The following is a 12332-nucleotide window of genomic DNA, read 5'->3' on the forward strand; positions in this document are numbered from 1 at the left end:
GTGCTCATCTACAGAATTGCCCTTATTGATGTTTTAACTAATCCAAGTGGATTAGTAATATTTCCTAAAGATAGATCGTGTCGACAAGCATAAAAAAAGTTGTACATGTGTTGACCAGACAGTCGCAATAGCTAAGAATCCACCAACGATCTCGGTGACGCAGAAATTCGTAATGTCCTGTACATAAAGTACGTGCACTGCAAATTACAGCATGATTTCTTGTCTGTTTATAAAGCACACACTCATTTCCTCCCACAAGTTGAATCCACCTGTAAAAAAAGGTTGTGAAAATACTTTAATATCACCAATTCCCCCACGATATAAGATATTATGTCAATCAAGCTTTTGAGATAAAGTTATTTGATTGTTTGTTTATTTTCATAGTTCAGTTATTGTTGTTAGAAACCCATATACATGTTGCTATGTTTATTATGACAACTGTCATCAGCTTGCTGTTATTCCAATTACTGTCCCTCCACCGTGGACTGTGTTCTAATATACATGTCAACCTTTAAATGCTATTTTAACGAGTACAATGCCATTCTTCCACTGGGTGTGAACTGTACATATTTATCATTATTGTTTGAGAGGCAGACCCACATAACATCCATACCAGACATCAAGCAGCATCACAGCATTCAGATATTGTGGTTTTCTCTCCCGTTTTCTGATTTCAGAGATTCGGAGACAGTGGACCGAAGGAAAACTCAAAATGTATAGTATGTGTCTTAATAAACATTGCTTTTTCTTGTAGACTTGAAACACAAATGGACAACTCTACATGTAGATGTGCACTAGAAACTCTGCTGGTTGTGATCTCTTCCTAACCAAGTCTGTCTGAATAGTTTTTTATATGCTTTGACATTGCCATTTTCAACCCTAATATAGTAATACCCTAATTTTATCATCCTCTCCGTCTCTCCCCCTTTTCTGTTGCCTCCCCTCAATTACTCAAATTCATCTCTATTTGGTCAACAATGTAAGCATAATTGCAGTGATGCTGAGGCAGTTCATACCTTGTCATACAATGTATCAGTTTAGTTTGCATCTTTCAGGCAGTGTATGTCCTAACTGACTGCATGTGTGTGTGTGTGTGTGTGTTTTATACATCTTTGCTCATGTATGCGATGTTTCCGTGTGCTTGTGTGCAAATGTTGTATATCTGAGTACAACCCAGCCCGACATTTACTTGGTTATGCATATACAGTACATGTGTGAAATTTAATTGACGATTGACTTGAATAGGCAAACACAACCGTTAAAGGTCATCTAACCAATCAAAGATTTTAAGCGGGTGGCCACTTTTTAAAAACAGCGCCCTCACATGGGCATTTTGATTACCAAGGATCACTCCTTTGACCGTATATGGGCATATTTAGATTACAAGTGACTGTATACCTTTAACCTGCCTTGCTGACTTCAGGTTTTAATATTGCTCTGAGTAGTCCCTGAAGTGTATGGTTTTGATGTTTCTGCCCAAAGAACAGATACACTGATTGCTGACACACAATACATGTATCTTTATTAATGAGCAATTCTTACACTTTTAATTGAACAATATGTAGTTGTACAGTACTCTTCTGGAAAGCAGGGTCCACTTGTATTTGTTTTAGTCTGGAAAATTTTCACATTCAACAATTTGCCAAGCTGTAGCTTTCAACTGACGTTTTGCAAGGAAGTATTTAGCTTAACAAGGATCGCTCAGTGCTTATCATTTGTCATTTGATGGCAATTGGTAGTAGCTACTGGTAAAGAGTAAATGCAGTAGCTACCCTTTATGACAAAGTCAACATCCCTCTGTACTCCATCCAGTGTAAACTGTGGATCCAAGATCTTTGTGGTTGAATACTGTTAGTGTAGCAGATGTGTAAACCAGTATACCTCATCTGGTTTTACCAGATTAAACACTTTTAACATTCTGACATTTACTCATAATAGCAAATCTTTTCTCATTTCGGGGAAGGAAGGAAGGGGAAAAATAAATATAAATTATATTACTACATTATTTTAATTTCAAAGGTCTTTTGAATTCTTTGTTTGATGACATATATATATATATATATATATATATATATATATATATATATATATATATATATATATGTATATGTAAACAAAGAAATTAAAAGACCAAAGACCTTAGAAATTATAATAAAATTAGAGGAGGTACATTGGTTGCACTCACAGATCATTGTAGATTTACAGAATGATATTGCTATAAATCTTGTCTCAGAGTCAATCCCTTCTGATGGTTAACATCTTGTATCATTGCAGTGCACCGTAGAAATTAATTGTAGATCTTGGTTGGGCTTGATTTTTTGCATACTAACTCGTAACATTTCTTATCAACAGATTGTAAAGGCGTAAGTTTTTTCCCTGCTTCTGTACCGGGCAAAAACGCACACACGCACACGCCGTGCTGACCAATACAGCTTCTAACTTTGTAGTTTCTTATTTAGATTTACCCGGGCAGTTCACTTTAGTAACTATTGCCCTCATGGAGGAAAAGTGAAAATGTTAATTGGTGTGAAGTTTTATCATGCCCCTAAGTTACCTGTTAGTGTCATTGATCTATTGAAGAAACACTGATATTTGTCTCATCATTCATGTATGTGATATATGAGTGTAATTATAGGGTATTTCTGTGAATGATATACAACATTTGGCCAACGTTACTAAAAAACTTCAAGAACCTTTTGTTTTCTTATTTCTCTGTCTCCCATTTTCTCACATCGTTTCATTCATTTTCATTTGAAACTCAAACAATCATGGCCATTGTGTCATGAAAAAAGGCAAACTATGGTAATTGTATTGAAATCATGCAAAAGATATGGTAGCCCAAAGCATTTGATAAGTAGTTACTAACTAATGCAGGCATCAACCATTGACCCATGTCATACTTTGTTCTAAATTCCACAGAGTCGTCTAACTTCCACTATTTAGTAAATTACTCTCCGTTAAAGGCATATCTCCTGTAATCCTTATACCGTGTGATTGACATGCCTTTCAGTTTACAGATTAACCTTTGAACTCTGTAAGCCTAACTGGTAGATCCATGTCTGTGACCTCTGACCTATTAGTTCAGTTATACTGTGAACGACAATCATCATATGGATAGGTTAAAACTGTATAACCTCATCAGAGTGAACCCCCGTCACTGACATGACTTAGCCAAAGCCTTTGTTTTCAATGGCGAGTCTCGACCTGTGTGCAGGGAAATGGGATTGAAATGGTTACATCACTAATTAAGATTGTCTGGTTTCATCTCTTCACTAAAATGCTTAATTTTTCTTCGTTTTTCTCTCATCACCACAGGCTTTAAACTATGTAGATTTTGTATTTCTGGCCCTTTTAAACTACAAATTATGCCCTTACAATGGCAATATGTATTTTTGTCGTTGTTTTTATTCTTTGTAAGACAAAGAACATCAATCACGAAATACATTTCAATATTTTGTATGCCATCCAGCAATGATGCTCAAACTGCAACACTTTACCACCCAGACTAAGGGGCATTCCAGGGTTTAACATGGGGTACATGAACAGAGAAATTAGGAAAGTAGGTTGAAATAGCCCTTCCTTGAACTTCCTGGTGAAGTTCTGAAAATCTGGATACAATTTTATTGGGTTACCAATCAAACTCAAAGCAAGTTCCATATTAATATCTTTTTTGTATAGAATGTGGTGCATAGTACTCCTACCCTCCTTATGACAATGCTTTTCTTTTAATTTTTTTAACAGAACAAAGAAGAAATTGGACAAGACATGAGGGTCCAGACAATACATTCTACCCTGTGGAGGTAAGTATTGTTCTGGTGAATGCCGTTGGAGTTGCTCAATTTGAATCTGCATAAGTCACTGGAAAATGAACGTTTGTTCCTTCCAACGTTCAAACACCAACAGTAATAGCTGTGCCAAGTTGCTACAAGCCATTTTCCTCCGACACAATGAGTTGGACGCTGAATAACTGTTTGTTGTGACTTCAATACCCTCACAACAGATGTGGAAATGATTGTTGCCAAGAAGTACATTGGCCTGTGTTTTGCAGTGGCTGTGGTTCAATGAACTATTTGGTCAGCATTTTGTACATCTTGTCCTGTGTTGCCCAAATCTTGACTTTACTCTCGTCAACCCAACGGTTTTTAGTTCAACTCTTAAAAGAAAATTTGAAGAAGTGTAATCAAATATACATATCAAATGATAGTGAAGCCCCAAAGCTAAACCTTGTATGAACTTTTCTTCAAAAAGCCAGCCTTCAAAAATCACAATTTTGGGAAGCTAACTTTTCCGAAGACTTCTTGTAACAAAAGCTGGCATTCCTGAAATGCAAATAAACTCTACAGATAGACAAAAAATTCATCGCCACTGTAATGATATCGAAGAATTGGAAACAATATTGTTATATGATTGAAAAATTCACCAAAATATTTTATGTACATGTGATTGTATTCAAAAAGTTGACAAAGACACACATTTTCATTTTTTAAGTTGGAGAATTGTTGTTAAAGCCTATCCAGTTGTGCTCTTACTGTTTATGAATTTTTAGTGGAAACAAAAAATGTGTACACACTGATAATATTTTAGGAGCTCAGCTGTTGGCAAATTGGCAGGCAGGGCTGTCTATGTGACTGTGCTCGGTGTTCAAAAGTTAAAAAGAGTGAAGTAACCTTATGTAAGGCGTATGTGATCCGTAATCCCAACATTGTGTTGCATTTTGGTCAGCAGTGGTGCTTTTGTGTATGAAAGCTAGAAATGGGCAGGCACAGTTGGATTGGAATGGTTTATATGTTTTATTCAGTGTAATACATACCCTGCAAGCAGTGCCCATCAAATTCACACACTTTACTGTATTCTCTTCCAGCACTTGGCGACTTTCTCCGTGGATAGGAAAGAAGCCGTGCTGACAGTGGAGGACAGCATCCGCAAGTTGAAGTTAATGGATGCCAAGGGAAAAATATGGAGCCAAGAGATGACGCTACAGTTGACAGATAGAGAAATTATACTTATAGACAATGAAACCCAGGTGAGTAATCACAGAGCGATACAAAATATGTTTTTCCTCGCGGGGAGATTTTGTCTGATTGTCTTGTGATGGTGAATTGATCCAGTGAACCGAAGCTATCATTAGTTTATCTCATGGTTGGATAAGTTTTGCAACTCACCATATTTTCATGCACATGACATCTCCTCTAAGCTTTACGCAAAGAACGTTTTGCCGTCTGACTATGGTAAGGGAAATGTTTCAACATTTTACCACTGATAATGTGATATGAAATCAGACAGAATTTACCGCTGGCGTTAGTTTTGCATGAGACCGTTGTATAAGAATTTGTAAGCATTATGCAAGGTACTGGCTTGTGGAACCAACAAGGGTTTGTTATGTTTTCAACACAGTGGGAAAAGAAAACAACATGCCTTGCTCTGCCTGGAACGTTCAATTTGATTTCAATAGCCATGTCTGGTGACTCACCTTGTTGATGTCATGTGACGCAGTTGCTATTTTACACTCTGAAAGCAGTTCAGGCAGTATTTGTAACTTTGTCTTGTTTGTAGTCTGACAAGGCGAGGAGAGATGTTCAAACCACATTTGATTTTACAGAAAGAAAAAGTCAAATATGGAATTTACTGATCTTTTAAATGATGAGCTCTTTCATCATTTATTAATATTAGTATTAGTATTAACCCTTTGAGTGCTGTAATTTTTCCCACCACAATTTTAGTGCAACATTTTACCAGTTTTTTATGAATTTTTCAGTATTTTTTTCATAATTTTGGACCAAAAGGGTTTCACATTTCATTGACTACAGTTTTACATCAGAATTTTGACAAAAATTTGAAAAAATTTGACAGGGGTACATTTTATAAAGGTGACAAAAATTGACTTTGGCGCTCAAAGGGTTAAGACAACTGACTCATTATTATTTTTCCTTCATATTGGCTTTATCCTTTGACCAGTTTCAGCCATTTTACTCGTTTACTCTCACCTTTGTCACTTGCTTTAATTAATCAAAATAGAGTAACCTGTTACCATGATTGACTGGTCGATTTTGTCAGAAATATGTTTTTTTAGCTATGGATTATGGTTATTGCTTTTGTTAAAGTCAAAAATAAACATTTTACAATGATTAAAAAAGTATGAGATACACATCTGAAAGCAGGATTTTGAAAAGTCCAGTTTTATATTCCAGTCAGATGTTTAAATTGAAGGACATTCATTCTTGCTGTTTCACATACACTGTTTCCCTTTAAACTTTCCATAAGGTATAACTTTTGATATATTTTCCAGTGTTTTTGTTTTGTCTGTACAATATAGCTTGTTGCCCTACTCCCAAACTTATGTCGAGATTAGTACCGGTAATGTTCTACTTGTCAACATAGACTGTATGTGTGTAATGTCCGGTGTAAACTGTTGATAATTGAATTCTAGCCTGACCTAGAATTCATAGGTTGACAATTACATCGCATATTTTACACTATGCAATTCTACATCATACACTATGCAATACTATGAGGTTATTACGAAAATACTGCAAAGGATGCACAAGGACATTGGCGCAGCGTATCGCCCAAAATGAAGCGGAGGACGATGCGCGGCGCCAATGTCCGAGTGCATCCTTTGCGGTATTTTCGTAATAACCTTATTATTATACATCTTACATTCCTGATCGGGGCATCAAAATGTCAGAGTAGTGACCGTTTTCGTGCAATGTCAACAATTTTTCTTCCGATTTTATCGCGCCAGTGTGGAACGCTACCTCGGACGCGCTTCTGCAAGTTTTGGAGTGTGTGCACTACACACATACGTACGTACAGAGCGCGCGCGAGACTTGTTCTGGCACTCGTCCAAGGGGTCCCTTGAAACCGTTCAACAGTGAACGCGCAGATACAGCCGCAGGGAATGGGGCGCCTTGAAACCGTACGTGTTACGGAACGGGTGTTCCGTACGGCTTTTTTAGCGCACGCTAAATTCTATTGTTCTCGATGGTAGATGTATAATAATACACTATACACTATGCAATACTATAATATGAAAAGTCGCATCTATGATCCCTTTAAAGCTATGAGCTCTGCTAGATTCAAAATAACCTGAACTTGTGTCATTTATTGATAACCTACTGTAAATATCTGTATTCTCTTCACAGGAAACTCTGGAAAATTTTCCACTGAATAGCATCATCATGGCAACTGCAGTTATAAACGAGTGTAATTACAATAGTGTGTTAGTCTTCTCCTGCAAGGACAGCTCTCAGAAAAACCCAGATATGCATCTCTTCCAGTGTGATCACATCCCAGTAAGTTCCAAGCCTTTCTCTTCATGTTCTCTGTATATGTTTTATGTGACGTTGTGTTTTGGTTTCTACTTCCATGGGTGGATGGAAACGTTTTCCTTTTAACAGGCATTATGACAGAGAGTGTTAGGTGTTTCCTTAGGTTATGCATAAAGGTATGTGCACAAACACTTTGTGTTTACTTCCAGCTGTGATGGGATATTTTTTATATGAGAAATACCACTGAGAAGTTTCTTTGCAGCTGTTGTCTTTTAGATCTTCAAAATCCAAATTTGTCATACAAAGAGCCTCTCAAACAGTCAGCTTACCAAACAAATTTTTTTCTGAATTTCACTGACCCAGTTTCATAAAGTAGGGCAGGTCAAATTATGTGGCAGTTGACCCCTAGCCCTGAATCAATACTGGAAATCTTGATGATTGATACTGTTGAATAAATTGATGTTATCCAGTGTTTTGATGACAGGTGATCACCTATAAATTTAGGTTGAAGTTTAAGTTTATAGTGTTGGCACCATTACGCATGGGTATTGTCATACCTGTCCAGTAGATTTGTCGGACTTGTCAGTGTTGTAAGGGACTTTGTAGTTGAAGAGTAAATCAGACGCATGGATAAATATTGAGTGACATAAAACTACATCATGGGAACCGTAACTTTAATTTCATTTACATTGCATGTGCAAATTCATTTTGTAGATGGGAACAGCATTCCATGTCACATGTTGCCATGGAAACATGGATGACCAGAGAGAACCATGTCAGATTTGGGTTCTCTTGATGCGGATCTAAATTTCATCTTTTTACATTCCACCAGGCTGATGTAATCTCCGGTGACTTACAAAACGCAGTCGACTATGCAACCGGCAAAACTAAGAAAAAACCAAAGAAGATTCCTCCCCAAGTGCCTCCTCATCCCCAAAGACACCATCCTCCGTCTGCCCAGCACCATCCATATCCGGAGTATCCTCCATACCAGCAGGATATGATGATCCCCCCTCCCCCGAGGGAAATGGCACCAGAACCCCCTTCAGAAGGGAATGTACGGAATAAAGTAGCACTGTACACTGCTGCGGCAAAGCAAGGTAAAATTCCAGTTTATTTCAAAGATTTGTATCTCAGCCCCCCCTGACTGGCAAATTTCAGTATATTCCCACCGTCTTCTTGTAGAGATGTACCACAGCAAGGGGAAGCCAGGGGTGACAAGACAGAAAGTTAGAGGGGAATGTGCAACTGAAAATGCACTAGAAATTTCAAAAATTCATCAAATTACTCGAAAGGCTAATATTTTGAGTTTTTATCGCTTGTCAGATATATTCAGTTCGCTTTTTCTTCATAGTGGTTTTTATCTGTCTTAACCAAAGTGAACTGCTATATTGTGTTTGCATTGTTTACAAATTAAAGCCAAATAGTTGATGCAGGTGCTGAATGTATTCAACTTCTTGTCTTCACCAACAGAGAACGGTCAACGAGGTGTTCCCAGAGTTCCAATGCCTGTACGATCTCCAACAGGCAAACCATCAGGAAAGGATGACGACTCAATCGAAATGCTGGCTCTGAGAACGGAGAGGGATGTGGTGAGTAAATGGAAACCAAATGACAACTTTCTGATCAGAGGCAAGAGTTAAAAAAAGCAGACAATATGCCGTAGAGGAAAGGAAAGTGATAAATATCAGTTGCATCATCAGCTAGATGTGTTCCCTTTTCCTGAGCTTCACACAATATTGCTTTGTGTTCTCAAATACACGGAGGTAGAAAGAATCTGAACCTAGGTTTTTCTCATTCAAAACCTTTCATCATCTTTGTGGAGTGCTGTTGACTTGTCAACAATTGTATCTTTCGCATGAATTATTTACTGTGAACATTGCACAGCTTGCAACCCCTTACACCCAACACTCTCTGAAACATTCTAATTGGTCTATAAGTCTTCCCTATAGTACATATTTACCAACTGGTATAGAAATATGGGAAAATTTGCTGTGTAAACAGGTGTATCGGATAGAAATGTCAGTTGAAAGAATGGGTGAAGATCATATCTTCAGATGGTGCTGGGTGAGATACGTTAGGTTCAGTGCAGAGGCCTGGCTCCACTTTAGTTCAGTTCACAACCAGTCAGTGTGCCAGACTGGACATTGTATCAGTTTTAAAGTGAGCAAACTGTAATAAATTCATAGCTTGTTCACCATGTTCATCAAGAATCTGTTAGATTGACTGTTGGGAATGGCAAAGTGCTCCTTTCTCAAGGAAAAATTAGTGACATTTACTTTTTTTTATACCTGTTCACTGTGATGGCCATTTTAACTGTGCTCTTGGAAAAACCCAACCCAGTTTACACCATGGCATATGTGTCATATTGAAGGGGTTCTGTCTTAGGTGTTCTTCAACGGAAATACCGGTAGTGCAGTGATCTGGAACTTGGCTCACAGCAGATATTAGTGTACGTGTTTGGAGTTATAATTTTTGCCTTGGTGGAACTGGCCGTACCAGACTGTTCTGCTCAAATTCAAAAAGAGATGAAATATTATTTGCTCCTTTATTAATTAGGCACTTAAAATGAAATTCTTTGTTTATTGTCCACATGCTGGTAGGTTTTCAGAGAAATTGAGAAAACAAAAACAATGTTGACAATACTACAAAGGACAATATTATTTTTCCAAAATAAACCAAATAAATAATGAGCTTAGGTTAATACATTTGTGTTTTTTGTTCTGTGTTTGTTCTTTTCCCTGGCTGGCTGATTTTTCAAAAATCCAAAGACGGCAAACAAAGAAGTTTCTTTAAATGGCCGTATGATTTAATACCTAAGGCTCTGAATGTGTAGGTATGGTCTTGAGACCCATTTCGGAGGAAAACAAATAATTCTTGGTATGGTCAGTGAAGGATTTAACATTGATATGTGGTGTGAGAGTGAGGCTTGGTTTTTTATGAAAAAAACGGAAGTACTGCTCCTCAAAGGGTAAGATCTCTGACGTGTGTCAAAATTTATAACTCTTTCCTGCTTTAAAAGACAATGTAAAGAAGAAGTGGAATGAGTCAGTCTATTTCTGGTGATGGCAAGTCTGCTACAGTTGCAACCATTTTGTGACTTCTAATGGTTAATAGACAAGTGTTGAGTTTGGGATCTGCATGATGTTTTAGGTATTTATAGACGTCTGTATAATTTTTCGATGCTGCAGACCACCTTGTGTGGCCATAACAGGTTATATTCCTACAAAAAAATGGTTCTGTATCTTATTTCATATACGCTTGCACCATTGTTACATCAGTCAGGACAGACACATGCATTTATGGTTTTCTATTGGTCCCGTAAGAGAATGAACATCTTTCTATCATGTCACCCCACAGCTGTTGTTACAACACCATTGCACTGTGGCTTGGCCAGACCTCTGTGTACATAAAAGGCAGTGGATGACAGGATGAAACTCAAGGAAGATACACCACCTCATCTTAAAGTTATCTGTTTCTTTCTTTTTCAGGAAATTCTCAACCACTGCTTCAGTGATGTGAATATTTTGTGGCCAAGTTACAGAAGGCGGCGGATGCCTACAATGATTGGCACGGAGGAAAAAGAATCGTAAAAGCAAGAAGAAACAAGCAGGAGATGGTGTTCTGCAGGCCAGATCCAGACCGCCTTCCGAAGACGAGTATTTTGACGTTTTCCAGAAAATAAAATTTGCTTTCAATTTACTGGTGAGTACCTCAAGTCTTGTCTGCCTCGTCAGTTTCATGTGAGGGGTCTTGTCGGATGCTAGGTTACCTTGCTGCAAAGGCTGAAATATACATAAAGGAGCCATCCAGTGTACAGAGTGTATGCCAATATCTGTCCTATGTAATGTATAGTTTATCAGTCAGCAATTAAGAAAACTAACCAGTAGTGTTTCCTAGTTCAAGTACGTCATTCATTCATTTCAAATAGGCATCTGTTTATTGGTTAATTTTGCAAATGTTGCTAGAATTAATGCTGTGTGGAGCAGTTACAGCGTGGGTAACATCCTTAGGGGACACATGGTCTTCTGTGTTGATCAGACAATGATAGCCTGATTGATGGCAGTTCGATGACATTACAACATTCTTTCTCTCTGAACACGTTGAACAATGCAGGGGAACAGAGTATTCAAGGACAAAAGATGTGTTACCGAGTCCCTGAGTTTGTGTCTGAAAGGGCTGGAGTACTGGTAATTGCTAACCAGTGCTTGTACTGTACCCCAATTCTGGTCCATAGGAGTGTGTCAACACATTAAGGAATGCTCAGCCATGTGAAATATTACATGCTAATCTGGACAATACTCTCAATTTATCCGACTGTTGATCCAGTCATTCCACTTCAGTCACACCAATCCATGTGCCCTTCAACTTTCATCTGAGAGAATCTGTTGTGTCCCAGGAGAGAAATACAAATGTGGCCGTACAAATGATTGTGAATGGTCCGGTAACACAATTCCTCTTCCATGCTGCTGTATAAGGCATAGACTCATTAAATTCCAAGAAAACCTGAGTTTTCTTTATTGTAACATGTATTCTTGGCTGCAAATCAAACATATAAGTCACAATCCAAAGGCTCTGTAAAAAAATTTGGAATTCTTTTGTGGCAAGAAATTCACACAATTGTAAGTCAAGAGATAGGGTAGTATTGCAGTACAGATGAGACAATAGCCCTCCTAGTCAAAGTAATACCATGAAATTCAGAAATAAAGGTGCAAAGTAAACAAAGTCAAGTTCATGCACATGTGTTGCTTGTGTTCAGTAGAAACCAAGTGGACACCAATGCTATCCAGGTGTGCTTGTAAGAGTAAATATTTAACAAACAATTGAGAAGGCGGCCATCCAAAACACTGTTTTTACCTGTTGAAATTCTTAAATGTCCATAAAACATGACTCGCTTTCTGCTGTGTGTCTGACCTTTGAGTCAATAAAAACTGAAAGGAACAAGGTGGTAAAGTGGCGTTACTATTTATCTTCAACATAAATCACCTCTTTTATGGATGTGGGTACCTGAGTTGTATGGCAAGGGGGTGTTCAAATTCATCATGTATGTGCTAGTCCATGTGG

General features: G+C 37.9%; 1 protein-coding gene across 1 annotated transcript in view; it reads left to right on the top strand.

Moving 5' to 3' along the window:
- LOC139140937 (epidermal growth factor receptor kinase substrate 8-like) overlaps positions 1-12332 on the top strand; it is a 64330-nt gene that overhangs the window by 36796 nt on the left and 15202 nt on the right. Inside the window, 9 exon segments of the mRNA XM_070710442.1 lie at positions 678-719; positions 3742-3800; positions 4862-5023; positions 7143-7292; positions 8101-8368; positions 8742-8860; positions 10760-10784; positions 10787-10831; positions 10834-10973. Coding sequence (XP_070566543.1) covers positions 678-719; positions 3742-3800; positions 4862-5023; positions 7143-7292; positions 8101-8368; positions 8742-8860; positions 10760-10784; positions 10787-10831; positions 10834-10973 — 1010 coding nt within the window.

Source organism: Ptychodera flava, chromosome 9 (genome assembly GCF_041260155.1).
Source record: "Ptychodera flava strain L36383 chromosome 9, AS_Pfla_20210202, whole genome shotgun sequence".
Lineage (NCBI taxonomy): Eukaryota > Metazoa > Hemichordata > Enteropneusta > Ptychoderidae > Ptychodera > Ptychodera flava.